The sequence below is a fragment of the Loxodonta africana genome, chromosome 6 (assembly GCF_030014295.1).
Source record: "Loxodonta africana isolate mLoxAfr1 chromosome 6, mLoxAfr1.hap2, whole genome shotgun sequence".
Classification (NCBI taxonomy): Eukaryota; Metazoa; Chordata; class Mammalia; order Proboscidea; family Elephantidae; genus Loxodonta; species Loxodonta africana.
Window position 1 is genome coordinate 90,141,583 of NC_087347.1, and position 19,696 is coordinate 90,161,278.

The following is a 19,696-nucleotide window of genomic DNA, read 5'->3' on the forward strand; positions in this document are numbered from 1 at the left end:
AGGAAGCATCAAAAGAAGATGGAAGAAATACAGAGTCACTGTACCAAAAAGGAGGTAGCATATGATTAGGAACTGATGGTACTGAAGGAAGAAGTCCAAACTGGAGTGAAGGAATTGGAGAAGAACAAGGCTCTAGGAATTGATGGAGTACCAATTGAGATGTTTCAACAAACAGATGCAGCACTGGAAGTGGTCAATCGTCTATGCCAAGAAATTTGGAAGACAGCTTCCTGGCCAAATGACTGGAAGAGATCCATATTTATGCCTATTCTCAAGAAAGATGACCAACCGAATGCAGAAATTATCCAACAATATTCAAAAGTGGCTGCAGCACTATATTGATAGGAAACTACCAGAAATTCAGGTGGGATTCAGGAAAGGACTTGGAACCAGGGATGTCATTGCTGATGGATCCTGGCTGAAAGCAGAGAATACCAGAAAGATGTTTACCTGTGTTTTATTGACTATGCAAAGGCATTCAATTGTGTGGATCATAACAAAGTATGGATAACTTTGAGAAGAATGGGAATTCCAGAACACTTAATTGTGCTCACGAGGAACCTGTACATAGATCAAGAGGCAGTCGTTCAAACAGAACAAGGGGATACTGAGTGGTTTAAAGTCAGGAAAGGTGTGCGTCAGGGTTGTATCCTTTCACCATAACTATTCAATTTGTCGGAAACCCTGGTGGTGTAGTGGTTAAGAGCTATGGCTGCTAACCCAAAGGTTGGCAGTTTGAATCCACCAGGTGCTCCTTGGAAACTCTATGCAGCAGTCCTATAGGGTTGCTGTGAGTAGGAATCAACTTGATGGCAACGGGTTTTTTTTTTATTCAATCTGTATGCTGAGCAAATAATCAGAGAAGCTGGACTATATGAAGAAGAATGCAGCAACAGAATTGGAGGAAGACTCATTAACAACCTGTGTTATGCAGATGACACAACCTTGCTTGCTGAAAGTGAAGAGGACTTGAAACATTTCTTGACAAAGATCAAACACTACAGCCTTCAGTATGGATTACACCTCAACATAAAACAAAAATCTTCACAACCGGACCAATAAACAACATCATGATAAATGCAGAAAAGATTCAAGTTGTCAAGGATTTCATTTTACTTGGATCCACAATCAATACCCATGGAAGCAGCAGTCAAGAAATCAAAAGACACGTCGCATTGGGCAAATCTGCTGCAAATGACTTCTTTAAAGTATTGAAAGCAAAGATATCAGCTTGAAGACTAAGGTGCGCCTGATGGAAGCCACGGTGTTTTCAGTCTCCTCTTGTGCATGCAAAAGCTGGACAATGAATAAGAAAGACTGAAGAAGAATTGACGCCTTTGAATGGTGGTGTTGGTGAAGAATATTGAATATACCATGAACTGCTAAAAGAATGAGTAAATCTGTCTTGGAAGAAGTACAGCCAGAATGCTGTAGATTATGTCTCACATTACTTTGGACATGTTATCAGGAGAGATCAGTCCCTGGAGAAGGACATCATCCTTGGTAAAGTAGAGGTCCAGCGAAAAAGATGAAGACCCTTGATGAAATGGATTGACATGGTGGCTGGAACAATGAGCTCAAGCACAACAATGACTGTGAGGATGGTATAGGCCTGGGCAGTGTTTCGTTTTGTTGTACATAGGGTCACTAGGTGTCAAAACCGATTAGATGGCACCTAACAACAACAAAAAAAAAAATTCCAAAAAACTCGTAATGAATCCATTTGTCAACCGGTTGAATTGATGTGCTTGCTGTTGTTTCCTGCATTCTACTTCTTAGCTCTGGGTTTATTTTTCTTCTTGGTAAAGAACATACTTCAGTGAGGGCAAATAGGTCTTTCTTTGTCAAAAAAGAGTCTTTATTTCACCCATACTCTTGCCCTGGTAGAGTAGTGGTTAAGTACTATGGCTGCTAACCAAAAGGTCGGCCGTTCGAATCTGCCAGGCACTCCTTGGAAACTCTATGGGGCAGTTCTACTCAGTCCTATAGGGCCGCTATGAGTCGGAATCGACTCGACGGAACTGGATTTGGTTTTGGTTTTCTTGAAAGACACTTTTGCTAGGTAATTGCTAAGTTGACATTTTGTTCCCACGGCACTTTGAATGTATTATTTCTTTGATATTTTTGTTGATGAGAAAACTCCTAATTATCTGTCCTTTGCAGTTAATCCACATTTTCTTTAATTTCTTCTGAAAGTCTTAAGGTTTTTCTTTTTATACTGAAGTTCTTAATTCATCTCAAATTAATTTTTGTATATAGTCTGTGGTAGGATTCCAATTTCATTTTTTTCCATATGGATACTCATTTGTCCCAGCACCATGTTTTTATAGTTCCTCTTTCTCCCTTCTGCTCTGCAGTGAAACCTGTTTGTAACTAAATTCCATGTATGTGTGGACTTGATTACTGGCTCCCTATTCTGCTCCAAATTGATTCTTGGTCAATTTGTTTGCCCTCGACTCGGTTATTTCTAATAAATCTTGATATCTGTTTGGGCAAGCCTTCCAGTTTATTCTTGGTCCTTTGATCTTCTATACAAATTTTAGAATCAGATTGTCAAGTTGCATGAAGGTATGCTGTTTTGATTGATATCCCACTCTGTATATGCAGATCAATTTGAGGAGACTCAGTAGCTTTATGATAATGAATTTTGATGGATTATCTCATTTTTAATTGTCTTCTTTAATATCTTCTAATAAAGTCTTATAATTTTATTCATATGGGTCTTATAAATCTTTTGTTAGATGTATTCCTGTCTGTCTTATAATTTGTAGTCCTTTTATAATTTCTTTATAAATATTGCATCTTTTGATTGAGGTTAATGTATATTGTTATTGTTGTATGCCATTGAATCAATTCTGACTCATAGCAACCCCATGTGACAGAACTGCCCCACAGGGTTTTCTTGGCTATTATCTCTATAGGAGCAGATTGCCAGATCTTTCTCTCTTGGAACTGTTGGTGTTGCAAACCACCAACCTTTCAGTTAGCAACTAAGTGCTTAACCATTGCGCTCCCGGGGCTCCTTCATAAGGTTGACGTATATATGTACAAAATCAATTTTCTATGCTTTTTTATTCAAACACCTTGCTAAACTCTCTTGTAATTTCTAATAAATTGTAGCTTCTTTTGAGTTTTTATGAAGGTAATAACTGTGGATAACAGTTTTATTCATTATTACAATCCTTCTTACTTTACTACACTGTGTGGGACCTCCAACTCAATGGTGAATAGAACCCATAAAAGCAAGCATCCTTGTTTTGGTCTTGATTTTAAAAAGAATTCTTCCAGTTCTTCCTCATTAGGAATGAGCTATCTTTATTAATATACTTCTCAGACTAAGGAAGCTGTTTTCTATACCATTTGTTGGTGGTTTTTATAGCACTTGTGTGTTAAATTTTATCACTTTTTTTTTTCTGCATCTGTTATGATGCTCTTCTGTTTTCTTTCTTTTTTTTTCAATGTCAGTAGAGTGAATGACATTTAAAACATTTCAAACATAAAGCCACTCTTGCATTCCTAGGATAAACCCCCAAACAAACAAAAAATCTCATTGCTATAGAGCCGTTTCCAACTCATGGCAACCTCATGTGTTACAGAGTAGAACTGCTCCATAGGGTTTTCTTGCTGTAATCTTTACAGAAGTGATCACCAGCCCTTTATCCCATGGTGCTGCTGGATAGGTTCAAACCACCAACCTCTAGGTTAGCTGTTGTTGTGTACCACAGAGTCAGTGAGTCAATTCTGACTCATAGCAACCCTGTAGCGACTGCCCCATAAGGTTTCCTAGGCTGTTAATCTTTATGGGAGCAGATAACTAGATCTTTTTTTCCACAGAGCCACTGGTGGGTTCGAACTTCCAAACTTTCAGTTAGCAGCAGAGCTCTTAACCATTGTGCCATAGGACTCCTTCTAGGTTAGTAGTTGAGTGCAAGCCATTTGTGTTACCCAGGGACCTTTTAGGATAAACCCAACCTGGTCATAATTGGTAATTATTTTTCAAATACTTGTCAATTTGACTTGCTAATATTTTCTTTAGAATTTTTGGAAGTAGCTTCATGAGTTAGCTTGGCCTGTTATTTTCTTTTGTCAGGCTATTTTTCTGTAATTTTGGTATCAAGTTTACTGGGTTCTAAGCATGAGCTGGGAAATATGTTCCCCTTTTTGTTCTCTGGTAAGAACTCTTGTCATATAATCTGAATCATCAGGGCTTGGCGGTTCTTTTTTGGTGGGAAGTCTTTTAAACTATTTTTCAATTTCTTTATTAGTTATAAGATTTTTTTTGTTTGTTTTTGTTTTAGCCAGTTTTGGTGAATTACGTTTTTGTTAATAAAGTTTTGAAATTTATTGACAAAGTCGATGATAAAAATTCAGTTATCTTTTTATTATAACAGTGATTATGTTCCCATTTTTTTTGTACTATTTTTTATGCCTTCTCTACTTTCCCCTTTTTTCCCCCTTGTTAAATCTCTCTAAAGAATTTTGTATTTTTGAGTCTTTTCAAAAACTAGTGTTTGGATTTGTGGTAATGTTTCAAAATATTTTTCTGGTTGCCCTTTTGATGTTCTTTTGTCTTCAGTAATATACAGTTCACGACACTGTGACTGGGTCTGGATGTATTTTTAAATTTATACTTCTTAGGACTTGCAGCGCCCTTTCAATCTAAGGAATTATGACTTTCTTCAGTTTTAGAAAATCATCGGCTTTGACCTCTTTGAATATAGCTTCCTTACCACTCCTTGTATTATCTCTTGGAATTTCTTTTAGATATGTATTAGAGTCTGTCAATCTATCTTCTACGATTCCTAACTGCTCTTTCATATTTTATATCATTTTATGTTTTTTTAATTCTTTAGTATTATCTTCAGCGATTTTCTTGTTCCCTTTGTGTTCTCTATAGAATGTGTTCTTTCTGTATAGAAAACCAAACTTGTTGCCATCGAGTCAATTGCCACACATGGTAACACCATGTGTTACAGCGTAGGACTGCTCCATAGAGTTTTCTTGGCTGTAATTTAATGGAAGCAGATTACCAGGCCTTTTCTTCATGGTTCCACCGGGTAGGTTTGAACTGCCAACCTTTAGGTTAGTAGTTAAATACAAATTGTTTTCACCAACCAGGGACCTTTGTTTTTTCTACAGAGTTTTTAAATTTATATACGTGCGTGCGTGTGTGTGTGCGTGTGTGTGTGTGCGTGTGCGTGTGCGTGTGTGTGTGTGTGTGTTTACATACTTACCTTGAGTGGTAGCCTCTCTCCTAAGCACAATGTGATAGTTGGACAGCTGCCTCCACTCAGCTCTTCAGAGCTCCCAATCCAGTGAGGTCTGACAACTTGGATGGCTGTCCTGAGGTCAATATGCTGCGTGGCTGTAGTCATGAGGCAGTGTTTATGTACTTCTGCCTCTCTAGAGACAAGCTCTACGGGAACCCTAGCAATCACAGCAGCTTTTCTCAGTCTCCTTTTACTGGTGGGTGAGCTTCAGCTATATACTTTGCTCAGATAGGTGCATTTAAACCACATTTTGCCATAGGATCCATATTCCTGGCTGCCTCTCTCTGGTTCTGCAGACCCAGCATGACTTCAGGTTCAGTCCTGCTTGCCTTTTTTCGTTTCCTTCCCATTTCTAATCTTTTGATTATGCCATTTCTAGTTCAGCTGTTTTTAAAAAAATATTTATTTTATTTTTAGTGAAAATATAGAGAGCAAAACATGCACCCATTCAAGAATTTCTACACGTATAATTCAGTATAGTCCACTCTTCACTTTGTATCAACAATCTTGCTGTTTCTACCCAAATTGATCCACCACCTTTAAATTAGACTCACTGCTCTGCTAGTCTTCTCATCTATACTGTGGATTTACTGTTGTCATTTTGGTCTCATTATATATAATATTTTAAGAGGGCACAATACTCAAGGCATACTAATTGAGCTAAATTGTCGTTTAGTCTAAAGATTACTTCAGCAGATAGTTTTGGTTAAAGGCTCAAAGAGCATCTAGGGGCAATAGTCTCAGTGGGTCCAGTAAGTCTGGAGTCTTTAAGAATTTGGATTTCCGTTCTGCAATTTTATTCCTTTCGATCAGGATCCATCTATGGTGGCTGTGATCAAAATGTTCACTAATGGTAGCAAGACACCATCCAGTTCTTCTGGTCTCATGACAGGGGAGGCAGTAGTTCATGGATGCAATTAGTCCTGTAGTCCTTGTTCATCTCTGATTCCTGGGTCTCCTTCTTCTGTCACCTACAGGAAACAGAGATCAATTTATCTTGGCTGGCCACTCACAAGCTTTTAAGACTCACTGAATGAGGACACAGAACAGAAACCCCAAAAACAGTATTATGCCAATTGATAACAGTTCAGTTCTTGAGCCAGAAATGTCTGGGTCTGACCTACAGTCAGGATTGGGTTGGCTTCCCCTCCACACAATGACATTTACTTTGTATGTGCTATGTAATTGTGCAATCTGTACCTCAAAGAATTTTTGCGGGGGCCAGCAGCTCTTCTTTAGAAACAGTGGTCCCTTCTGAGCAAGGAATTCCCTTTCTCTTGACCTATGATTCAAAGTTTTGACATGAAAAGAGCACATCAATGGAGTAGCTGGGAGAGCTAGTTTTTAATCTACCTCTGTTATTTACTGGGTTTGTAGCCTTTGGGAAGTACTTTGCTACTTTGTACTTTGAAAGTGCCTTGGGAATGTTTAGCTGTATGTCTCATATGGATTGAAAAACACTGGGAATGTAGATAGTTGAGTGTTGTATCAGGAAATCATTTTTTCATTCAGCTAGTACTGAACAGTTGCACAGTGAGTTGATGTAACCCAGTACAGTTAGATATCACATATACTTCTCTTCTAATGATGAGAATTTATATTTGACCCAAATATATAGTCGTTTGACCCAAATATATAGTCGTAATGTCAGTAGTATAGGCAGAGAAATAGGGAAGTTTACAATTACAGATCCCTAACAACTGACTGAAAACTCTTAGTCATGTTGACATATCTGATTTTTACACTGGTGTTTTCTTGCTCTAAGTGATGACATACTTGTAACTGGGCCAAATCAGCAGATGAGATATTTTAAAACCTTTATTTTCATTAAAAAACCTCCAATTATTTGGCAATCTTTGACTCTGTATTTCTGGGTAATAAGTGCGAAGATACAAGTCCCTCTTTTTTTTATATATAGTTTTGAGTGTCAATCTGGCCTTATGGTTCCCAGCTGGACTCTATTTTTTTTTTTTTGCAGGAGATAAACCTCTTTGAAAAGGAAGAATAGGGTTGGTATATAGGGCAGCTCCTTGTTAGTCCTATACCCCCTGGGTGCCTTACTCTGACTTTCACATGAAACAAGACTTAAACAGGAAACAAAAACTGTGATGAAGGTAGCCCACAGATCTTACAGCCATTATTATAATCTAGAAAGAACAAGAAATTAATTTAGCCAGATGTTTTATTACTTTGATTTATTGTTTATATATCATGTTGGAAACCACAAGGATTTCTATGAAGGCTTGGAAAATCTTGCCCAGTTTCAGATCTTGCAGGGCTGTGTTCCCTTAAGCATTTAGTGACGTTCTTATAATTTCATTATTTTCTTTCCCTTAGGCCTTTCCCTCCCCAATGTGCTTTTTTTTCCCCCTTTCTTTGTAGCCTGGGTCTATACCTTCCCAGATGTGTAAAGAGGACTGTTTGTTTCCAACTATGCTATCTTTACTTTGGGATAAGTCTTCATTGACAAATCTGAGCTGTGCCCACCTGCTGGGCTTGCCCCAGTGATCTGGAATGTCGGGGAAGGGTGGAATGGAAGAAAAGGAGCAGGGCAAAGAATGAACCTTGGTGTTTGGCTAGATGCCTGGTTTGCTTTCAATTTCCGTTGCCTCAGCTCCTCTCTATGGGCTGGGCTCAGCCATGCAGTTTTCACTGTTACATTCCCACCCTGGGCCAATGCTTTCATGTGCTGGGAAAGCCTAGGAAGGAAGCAAATAAGAAGTTGGGTTACTTAACAGTGTTCTAAGTTTAGCCTTTGAAGGAAGCATTTTAGACCATGTCTGTTTCCTTTTTTGTGTGTGGAAAATAAATAGATGTTCAGCAGAAAAAACTATTATAGAATCCCAAGGTCATTGGTTGATGATGATATTTACTGAGCATTTACTATGTTCTAGTCAGTGTTCTAAACATTTTACATGTATTTACTCATTTAATTCTCATGACAATCCCAAGGTTTATGTTCTATTATTGTCTTCACCCTGCAGACAGGGGAAAGCTAGAGTGTAACTACCTGTCTAAACAGCTAGTAAGTGGATTTGAAAACCAAGGAATCTATTATATTTAAAAAAATATGTAAATAAATACATGTCATTGTTTTAAAAAAAAAGCAAAATGCTTGTAGAAGCTCCTAGGATATTTCTTCAGAAAGTGTATTCTCAGTACCTCCATTTTATACAGCAAAACTCTTTCAAATGAATATGGAGGGGTAGTTACTGCCAGAAAGAAGAGAATGAAATTTAGTGACAAATATCAGCACCTAGAAGTAAACTGTTGTCTTCACTGGGGTTTTCTAATAATTAACACTTTTTTCTTCATTCTCACAGCAAACTTTGAAGAAAAAATGGGTAGAGTTCAGATCTCTGCAGTTACAGGAACAGCGTCTTCTTCATGGTAAATGTGATTTCCTGTTTAGAAACCACGGTAACATTTCATCCTTTCAGTGTTTCTGCCTTTAAGTTGTTTTAGGGTTGTCATCATTACAAGAAAAATTTGTCTAGTTCCAACCAAGGATATCCCTCTGTATCTCTTTGGAGTGATCCTTGGAGTGACCTGTGGGTTAGGAGGAAGAGTAAGTCAACACATAGCACATATGCATGCAAACACACATGTGTGCACACAAACACAAGAGGCACCTGGAGATGTGAGAAGAGCAGTAGAAAATATTGCCTGAGTCTCTTACTAGTTCAGGAGATGAATTAAATTCTCTAGAACATTCATGGTACAGGGACTGTGTAGTTCTCAGAAGCTATTCAGGCTAGAATGGTTGCCCACTTCTTGAGTAGAGTGCCTATCATTTACTCAAATTGTGTAAATTCCATTTATATATATATATATAAAATTCTTCATGGCCACCAAAACCAAGGTAGAAATGTGTAAGATTATTAGAACAGCAGGTGTATGGCTCTTGCCATTGTGTGCGTTTTGAAGAGAAGAGCTGAGTTTTAAACGTGTTGATTTGACATTTACTGTGTGACTGTGTAACCTGAAGGATGAACTTGCATGTACAAATAATTCACAGAAGCCGTCAGCTATGTGGGTGTGAAATATAGGTTATATCTTCTTCAGATGACACCACACTAAAGTCCCTATTTATAACCTACTATTTATATATATATATTTTTTATTTATAACCTACAATATCTGTTAAAAGTGATAATCCATTTGGTTACAGAAAAAAATACCATTTAATCCTTGATTAGATACTGATTTATGGTTTAGAGGTTTGTGTTGAAGTTGTTGTTCAAAAAAACAGAAGTATTTGAAATTTATGTACTAGTTACTTCTCTTTTTTTATGCCTTTAAGTTGATATTTTTAAAAAATTCACGATAGAATTCTTGGAGCTAGAAGTTTGTTAGTGAGCCAGAGTTTTTTTTTTTTTTAAAAAGTCTTTGCAGGTTCTCTATTTCAGCCACATTTGGATTTCTGAAAACAAACAGGTGTTGGGGATGCCTTTGCCTCACTTCTGGAGCATCTTGGAATGGAGGTGGGGTTTAGCAGTCCTGAGCTTCTATGGGAACAGCTTTGTCTGTATCTTTGCCCTTCGATCAGGGTTGAGGAGATTGACTTCTTAGAAGGCCACTCTTGTATACATTTTTTTAGAGATTGAGAGAGTTCTTTGGTCTACTTTTTCTATGGCTGTTATTGATTTCCATTGAGTTGATTCTGACTCACGGCAACCCCATGTGTGCACAGTAGCACTGCTCCATAGAGTTTTCAAGGCTGTGACCTTTCAGAAGCAGATTGCCACGCCTTACTTCTGAGCCAGCTCTGGATGTGTTCAAACCACCAACTTTTCAGCTAATAGTTGAGCTCTTAACCATTTGCACCACTCAGGAAAATATGACTAGTCACCACAAGTTTGGCCATATTCAGCCTTGCAGATCAAATGGAAAGAAACTGCCACTTTGTATACTGTCAACCAAGGGCAAAGACGAGCAGCAGTAGACATCTCAGCATAAAGTAAAACCATTCTGAGTGTGCAATGTTCTGTTTTGTTTTTTTTTTTCTGAAGCAGAGTCACCTAATTACATTTTCCTCAGCTTGGTATTACAATTATTTTCTTTTCTGTAACCAGCATGCCAACCAACTCAAATAGTGTGGAAGCAGGTAGGGTATGGACAGGAAGTTGGCGTGTGATTAAAACTTGCGTTTGGAGAGCCCAAATACACATTATGAAGGGTCGATGAAAAAATTCAGCCAGTGGTTAAAATTCAGTTTCCTGAAATACATTATTACTTGACCGAGGACAGGGATCTTTTTGGGGCACAGCACTTTTACAGAGCATTTAAAGTATTAAGGAAATTTAGAATATTTAGGTTAAAAGACATATTTGATTTCATAAATCCTCACTATTTTTAAACATCTTTGAATTCTCTATAATCAGTCTATAGGTGTAGGTTTAGAACTGTGTTTCCTCTCTACTTCAAATAATTTTATAAGAATTTTATGATTATTAAAAAAGTCAATAATGAAGAATTGGAGGAACTAAATGGAGAAATCTATAAGACAGTATTTCCCAAAGTGAATTCTGCGAAACTCCATTTCTGTGAGAATGCTAATTAAATGTTACATGGCCAGTTAATTCTGGGAAATTATCCTTTTGGAGATACACAAACCCCATTGGCATATTCTTGGTTGAACTGTTCTCTTAATCTAGAACGGTAATTTTCTTGCCCACAGAACTTCCTTACATGGAGAAACTATGCCCATGAAAAATGGTTTGGGAAAATTTACATTAAGATTTATCAAGTGACGTCATCAACAGTCACACAAGTGAAAGACACTCTCGACCCTTACTTTTCCGTGTGCCTTTCTGAGAGAAAGTTTGGTTTATTTATTTGTAGGGTGTATTTTTAAAATTTTTAGTGTTATTTGGTGTGTTTATTTATAGGTGTAATTATTTGTAGATCCATTCCACAGCAGACTTGTTTTCTGAATTCTAGGTGATGCAGCTAACTGCCCAAGTTTGGAAAACACGGACATAGATGAATCGTCTTTGTTTGGAATGTTGCCTGCGCCGGTCCCAGCCCTCGTGGACCGAAATCGATTATCCAGTGAGAGCAGTTGCAAGAGCTGGCTGAGCTCCGTGACCATGGACAGCGAGGACGGCTACCAGACATGCATGTCTGAGGACTCTAGTGGAGGGGCCTTCAGTCGGCAGACAAGCACAGAGGATGAGTGCTTTATCCCCAAGGATGGAGACGATTTTCTGAGGAAGTCTTCATGGAGGAGGAACCGGAACATCAGCACCACCAGCAGTGGGTCTCTATCTCCCTTGTGTGATAGCAGCTTCTCAAACGTGTTTGGGACCCTGCCCCGGAAGAGTAGGAGGGGAAGTGTCCGGAAACAACTCTTGAAATTCATCCCTGGCCTTCACCGCGCGGTGGAAGAGGAAGAGAGTCGCTTTTGACCTCTTGTGATGTCCTTTCCCATTAGCTTATTTCCGAAATACCTCTAGACTTCTCTAGATGAACTCCACCCAGTTTAGTGGGAAAGTGCAGAGAGACTGAGAAACTGACGTCCCTTTATTTAAACTTTTGTTTCTTGCTTCTTAAATCATTTTTCAACCAGAACAACTCAAGTTCTTAGCAGGGAGATCTGGTAATAAACTAGATAACATAAAAAATTAACAAAAGTTCCTGCTCGCTTTACTTTTGCTTATGGAGGTGAGGTTATTATTTGTTTTATAGATTGTTCATGGCAAGAATTGAGAACTTTTTGGTGTTAAATTTGAAGAAGGGACTGAGAGAATGTAACTATTTGGAATACTTTCCACGGGTTAATTGGTATGTTACAAAACCTTAGGTTTTCTTAAGTTCGGTAACCTCTGGGGGTGCTTTGTAATATGCAGTTTTGAATGTGTATGTCCAGATCTATGAAAGGTTATGACCAAAGGTGATCATCAGACATTTCTCACATCCACATGACAATAAAAAAAAAATACAGCAGGAAATTTAAGACTTAGTGGAAGGGTCCAAGCTTCATGAGAAACATGGAAAGTGGTCGTTGGTCTGAGATAAGTGTTGAGGAAGAGTACAGTAAGATCTCTCTCTCTCTCTTTTTTTTTTTTAATAGGCAGTCTAACAAAAATGGTAAGAATTTCATTTTTCTTGCCTGATTCAACTTTTGTTCTGCCGGAACATTGATAACAAGTCTGGAAGAACTCTCAGAATCCTACAGTTTTGTGATTTTTTTTCAAGTGTGATACTTTTTGCCACAAATGTTTAAAGTCTGAAAAATTAAGACTTGGGAAAGGATTTTCCTCCTGTGTATTTTTTTCACATCATCCCTCACTTCATACTATATATCCCAAACAGTTATTATCTCAGATCTTTTTTGCATATTAATTATGTTAGATCACATTTTTATTCAATAATATTAAAGCACATGATTTTTCTGTTCTGGTGACGCAGCTGCTACTACTTATACTCTGGAGTAGATAGTCCAGACTATATAATAAATAATTCTTAATTATTTTAAACTCTGTGTGTGTGTGTATGTGTGTGGTTGGGAGAAGGAGAGACAATTGGCTTTGAGTGGGACTGCTACACTTAAGCAAACTTCTAAATAATCCAAGAGATTTATCATTTTGAGAGAAAAAAAAAGTGTAATTTTTGTAGAGGGGAGGATGAGGAAGCTTAGGGAAATAAAACATGAAAAGATTTGTAATTATGACCTACTTTCTATTAATCCTTTGAAATCAGAGGCATCCATTGGGTGATGAGATTGAGTGAGAGTCATTCAGATGAAAGGCAGTGTGCTGCATTGTTCCTGGGAACAATACCAAGCATGCCTATGATTGATTGATGCCTAGTAGGTTAACTCATAGCGACTCTATAGGACAGAGTAGAACTGCCCCATAGGGTTTCCAAGGCTGTGAATCTTTATGGAAGCACATTGCCAAATCTCTCTCCCACCGAGTGGCTGGTGGGCTCCAACTACTGACTTTTTGGATTGCAGCCAAACGCTTAACCACTGTGCCATGGATTAAAGATGCAATACCTATTATCCCCTCAATAACCTGTAGGCAGGTGTTAGGCATACAGACAAGGAAGCAGGATTTCAGAGAAGTTCTCGAGGTCACACAGTGGCAGGGCTGAATCTGGAAGCTGTTTTTTTTCCCTGGCTCTAGCTTTTCCTCTTTTTTTTTTTTTTTCTAGCTTTTCCTCTTAGTCTTTCTCGATATTGTTTATTCTTTTGCTGGTACTATGTAGATATTCCTACAGGAATTTCTTTCTCTAACAGTAAGACTTAAAATGCATAATTGTACATGCTTCATGGATAAGGATATTGTCTTCAGTAAATAGGAAAACAAACACGCATTTAGAGTGGCTTTTTCTCCTGGTTCCCACAAGCAAGTTTTCAGATATATGGGCTTATTAATAACTGCGTGGTTATGGATGTGTTGTTATTTTCAACAAGGGCTTGAAAACGGGTTGTGATCCAACTGGTACTGCTTATTTCTCCTTGTAGACTAGAATTATCAAGTTAAAGATGTTCTTGCATGAAGGCAGCCTGTTAGTCTCATATCTCTGAAGTTTAGTGGGAAGAAATACCATGTTTACTTGAGGAAAGTAAACTTTAAAGTCTTCGACAATGTGAAAAGTCCTCTGAGGACTATCACAGGTCACCTGGGAAAGCAAGCCATAGGCCATTTGCTTTTCTGGAGGCTTTATGTGTTAAATTTAGTGTGACTAATGCAAAGTGAGACATCTTTCCATCATTGTGTACATGTGAGAAGAAGCATGCAACCAAGGAATACTGCAAGAGTATAAGAAGTGGGCTAATATGTGGAACATGGGATCCATTCCATTGGTATCTGTCTAGGAAGAAAATTGTGTGCATTTGTGTTTTTGGAAAAGTAATTAATATTTTGAACATTCCCAAATACCATGTAGAAAATTCTAATTCCAGAGCACCTAGGAGATGACAAAGCTTCACCAATCACTGAATGATCTATCTGTTGCTTCTGAATCACAGTAAAGGTCAGACCTGGAATGGAGACAAAGAAGGGGTAGAGCAAGTTTCACTGTAGTTTGTGATAAGAGGAGTTAGAGCTAAGATTTAGGTACATTTCTGGGAAGAAAAAAAAGAAAAGCCCTGGTTAACCAAGGTACAGGAAGGAAGGGTATGTCATGTTTTATGTGTTCACAAGCTGTAAGAAAATTAGCTATTGTTTAGTGGAAATGTGGGTAAATTTCTCACAGCACAGCTTCTCAGACTGAGTCTGACCTCAGTGGGGCTTTAGAAGATTTTCTCTCATCTTCTGGTGCACAGTGACTCACTTTGATGTAATTTACTGGGAAAAGAAAAATAAAGTGTTTTTTTTTTTAACCCAAAGTTGTCACATACGCAATATTGGTGAACCACATGGACAATTTGTTACAAAAATGTATCTTTCTAGAGTTGCATTTGATAAACCTAACTGGAATCAAGCATATTGAGTAATTACTCTCTCATGTGACTGAAGAAGCCACAATATGTCAAGCAAGTCGGAATTTTATTTTCTGAAATGAGCTTTTATTCATTACTAACTACTTCGTAATACCTTTGATGTCTTAGGCGCATGATACAAACAGTGTTAAAAATTCCAGTTTGAATTGAAGAAACCAAACTTGGATGTGGTTTGCATGTGCTGATCATAGAGTATAAGTATTTATGGAAGTATACAATCTAAGTATAGTAAACAATACATAACAACTATATAGAACCCTCAGATCACAAAAGTATTATTATTTTACACCCGTTTTTCTTAAAGGACTATAGGTTATAAAATCAAAAAAGTTTCATACCTTTCTAAAATAAAGAAATGCTATTCTTCAGTGATAGAACTCTATCATCCACCTACCTACCTACCTATCTACCTATCCATCATCTATCTATCATCTCCTTTCCTTCTCCCCTCCTCCCTTTCTCTATTAAATCGAATGATTGTTTCGAAAGCAGATTTTCAGTACACCTCAGGTAACCGCGGGACACTTCCTTCTTTCAGGGCCTTAAAATAGTACTTTGTACTTCACTTAGGTTTTCCACTTGTATTGGTTTTCTATTGCTGTGTAACAAATTACTACAAACTTTGAAGCTTAAAAAAAAAAAAACCGCATTTATTTTATCGTAGTTTCCATGGGCCAGGAGTGTGGGTACAGCTTAGCTGGGTCCTCTGCTCTGGATCTCACAAGGCTGCAATCAAGATGTTGATCAGGGTTGAGCTCTCATTGGAGGCTCAACTGGGGGAGAATCTGATTCTAAGCTCCCGCAGGTTGTTGTCAGAATCATTTTGTGAGGCCATAGTATTTATACGGCAGTGGGTGGGGTTAGTATTTATGGCAGCTTTCTTCTTCAAAGCCAGTAATGGAAAGAGAGAGACAGAGAGACAGATATATATATATAGACAGAGAGACTGCAAGAGCAAGACAGAGTCTCATATAATGTAATCGCAGGAGTGACATTTCATCACCGTTGGCATATAATGCAGCTTTATAGTAAGTGTTGAAACTGGGAATTGTGAGTCCTCCAACTTCGTTCTTCACTATTTTGTTGACTATTTTAGGTCTTTTGTCTTTCCATATAAACTTTAGCATCAGTTCGTTGATACTTGACAAAGGACCCAAGAGACAACTGAAAGGTCTCCCTTTGGCCAAAGATGAAAAAATCTGAGCAGCAAAATAAATAAAGTAGGATTATTACCCAAAGTATAAAATACATATTCTTACATGAGTCCATACTGATATAAATAGATAAATGAATAAATAAATGGGGTGAAGAGATAAACTGTGCAAAGAAGTTCCAAATAATTCATGTAGAGACTCAACCCTCAAGAGGATGGAGCATAACTTATCACCTCTTAAATGTGGGCTGCGTATAGTGACTTCCTTCCAAAGAGTGGAGTATGAAAGGTGGAAAAAAGAGGAACTCTACAGTGGAGAAATCTGACAAATACTACCTCAGCATGTTCAAACGACTGCCTCTTGGTCTTATGCACAGGTTCTGCATGAGCACAATTAAGTGTTCTGGAATTCCCGTCCTTTGCAATGTTATCCATAATCTGTTATGATCCACACAGTCAATTGCCTTTCCATAGCCAATAAAACACAAATAAACATCTTTCTGGTGTTCTCTGATGCAAGATCTGTCAGACATCAGCAATGATATCCCTCATTCCACATCTGCTTCGACTCTGGCTTGAATTTCTGGCAGTTTCCTGTTGATGTACTGCTGCACCATTTTTGAATTATTTTCAGCAAAATTTTACATCCTGTTATATTAATGATATTGTCCAATAATTTCCATATTCTGTTGTTTCATGTTTCTTGGGATGGGCACAAATATGAATCTCTTCAGTTGGTTGGCCAGGTAGGTGTTTTCCAAATTTCTTGGCATAGATGAGTGAGGGCTTCCAATGTTGCATTCGTTTGTTGAAACACCTCAGTTGGTATTCTGTCAATTTTTGGCACCTTGTTTTTTGCCAATGCCTTCAGTGCAGCTTAGACTTCTTCCTTCCATACCACTAGTTTTTAATCACATGCTACCTCCTGAAATGGTTGAACCTTGACCGAATTTTTGGTACGGTGACTCTGTATATTCCTTTATTTTCTTTTGATGCTTCCTGCGTCATTCAATATTTTACCCCTAGAATCCTTCAATATTGTAACTAGAGGCTTGAATTTTTAAATTTTTTTTTCAGTTTTTCAGCTTGAGAATGCTGAGCATGGTCTTCCCTTTTGGTTTTCTAACTCCAGGTCTTTGCATATTTCACTTTATCTTCTCAATCCCCTCTTTGAAATCTTCTGTTCAGCTCTTACACTTCTTCATGTCTTCCCTTCACTTTAGCTATTCTACTTTCAAGAGCAATTTTCAGAGTCTCTTCTAACTTCCATTTTGGTATTTTCTTTCTTTCCTGTCTTTTTAATGACCTTTTACTTTCTTCATACATGGTATCCTTGATGTCATCCCATAACTCCCCTGGTCTTTGGTCATTAGTATTCAATGCTTCAAATGTATCCTTGAGATGGTCTGTAAATTGAGGTGGGATATACTCCAGGACGTGCTTTGGTTCTTGTGAACTTGCTCTAATTTTCTTCAGCTTCAACTTGAACTTGCTTATTAGCAATTGATGGTTGGCCTTGTTCTGACTGATGATACTGAGTTTCTCCATTGTCTCTTTCCACAGATATAGTCGATTTGATTCCTGTATAGTCCATCTGGAGAAGTTCAAATATATAGTAATAGTTTATGTTGTTGAAAAAGGTATTTGCAGTGAAGAAGTTGTTGGTCTTGCAAAATTCTATTATTCAATCTCTCGTGTCATTTCTATCACTGAGGCCATATTTTCCAACTACCGATTCTTCTTCTTTGTCTCCAGCTTTGGCATTCCAATCACCAGTAATTATCGTTTCATCTGGATTGCATGTTTGATCAATTTCAGATTGCAGGAGCTGGTAAAAACCTTCAGTTTCTTCATCTTTGGCTTTAATGGTTGGTGTGTAAATTTGAATATTAGTTGTATTAACTGGTCTTTCTTGTAGGTGTATGAATATTACCCTATCACTGACAGCATTGTACTTCAGGACAGATCTTGAAATATTTTTTTTGACATTGTCTGATTTAAAATGGCCAAATACCAGTCCATTTCCCCTCACTAATGCCTAGGATATTGATCTTTATACATTCCATTTCTTTTTTTGATGCCCCCCCCAATTTTCCTAGATTCATACTTCATAATCTCACGTTTCTTCAACGTGAAGCTGTTTCTTTGCATTTTGAGTTGTGCACCCTCAACAGAAGGTTCCTAAAGCTTTACTCCAACCATGTCATTAAGGTCGACTCTACTTTGAGGAGGCAGCACTTTCCCAGTATATTTTGAGTGTTTTCTAACCTGAGAGGTTCATCTTCCAGCACTGTATTAGACAGTGTTGTGCTGTTATTCATAAAGTTTTCACTGGCCAGTTTTTCCAAAATGCACTACCATGTCCTTCTTCCTAGTCTATCTTAGGCTGGAAGCTCTACTGAAATCTGTCCACCCCAGATGACCCTGATGGTATTTGAACTACCCCCTGGCATAGCTTCCTTTTAACATTACAGCAACAAGCAAACCACCACAGTACAACAAACTGACAGACTAGTGGTGGAATGCAGAGAGAGATAATAGATTACAAACATGGAGGAATGAATGAAAAAGTCCACTATACATGAAATGGACATTCTGTAAGGATAAAATAGAGAAAACTGGAGAGAGGTAAGATTTGAAGAGCTGATGATTGAGAATTTATCAGAATTGATAAAAACCTATGTGTCCTTAGAGTCAGAAACACTTAGTCTTGAGCAAAGTAAATAAAAATAAACCCATCCTCATACATTGTTTTGGAACCATGGAACACTAAAGTCAAGGCAAAAATATTAAAAGTAACCAAAGACAAAAACAGATTACAAGGAACAATAATTGTGTTAACAGAACCAACTTTTCTAAACCTCTAACACCAGGAGGAGAAGCTCTAGTGGCACAGAGGTTAAAGCGCTTAACTGCTAACCAAAAGGTCAGCAGTTTGAACCTACCAACAGTTCGAACCCCCCAGCCACTCTGTTGGAGAAACATGTGGCAGTCTACTTTTGTAAAGATTACAGCCTTGGGAACTTTATGGAGCAGTTCAACGCTGTCCCTATGAGCCTGAATTGCCTCGATGGCAGTGGGTTTTGTTTTTGGTAACACCGAGAGGGAGAATTGTTGTTGTGTGCTGAGAATTGATTGTGGCTCATAGCAATCTCATGTGACAGGGTAAAACTGCCCTATAGGTTTTTCTTAGCTGTAATCTTTATGGAAGCTGATCACCAGGTATTTCTTCCATGGAGCTCCTGGATGGGTTTGAACCGCCAACCTTTCAGTTAACAGTCAAGTGCCACCAGCGCTCCTTAGGGGAAGATGTAGACACTAGTAAATTTCCCATGGTAACGAATGCCACGTTGTGATACCTTTTGTGTGATTATCTAGTAGCCTTTCCTAGGTGCACGCCCCAACTTACCATTGGTGGCACGTACGATTTTCTTTCTCTCTTACATTCCCGCAGTTACTAGATGAAGATAATATTTATTAAACGGACAAGACTTTTGATTAGCTAAATAATACATAGGTTCAATCTTCGTTTGTTCATTCAATCATCCAACAAGTTAATGAACAATTTTGAACCAGTTCTAGTTAATGAAAACTTTGTTAGAAACTCAAGATAAGGGTTCCTTGCCTAAGTACTTAGAGTCTAGTCAGAAGACAGATATTTATTTTGTTGTATGATAAGTGTCTTAGTTATCTAGCACTGCTATAACAGAAATACCACAAGTGGATGGTTGTAACAAGGAGAAATTTATTCTCTCACAGTCTAGTAGGCTAGAAGTCCGCGTTCAGGATGCCAGCTCCAGGGGAAGGCTTTCTCTCTGT

At 38.0% G+C, this 19,696-nt stretch overlaps 1 protein-coding gene across 3 annotated transcripts in view; it reads left to right on the top strand.

Moving 5' to 3' along the window:
* CYTIP (cytohesin 1 interacting protein) overlaps positions 1-14,436 on the top strand; it is a 38,146-nt gene extending 23,710 nt beyond the window's left edge. For 2 of the 3 annotated variants that reach the window (XM_023542941.2, XM_023542940.2), the window contains 2 exons: positions 8,594-8,690; positions 11,214-14,436. In XM_023542941.2, the coding sequence (XP_023398709.1) occupies positions 8,594-8,690; positions 11,214-11,680 (564 nt within the window). In that variant the 3' untranslated portion in view covers positions 11,681-14,436. The remainder of the gene's footprint in view (positions 1-8,593; positions 8,691-11,213) is intronic. The other variant, XM_003405837.4, reaches the window with a different exon arrangement.
* The last annotated feature ends 5,260 nt before the right edge of the window (positions 14,437-19,696 follow it).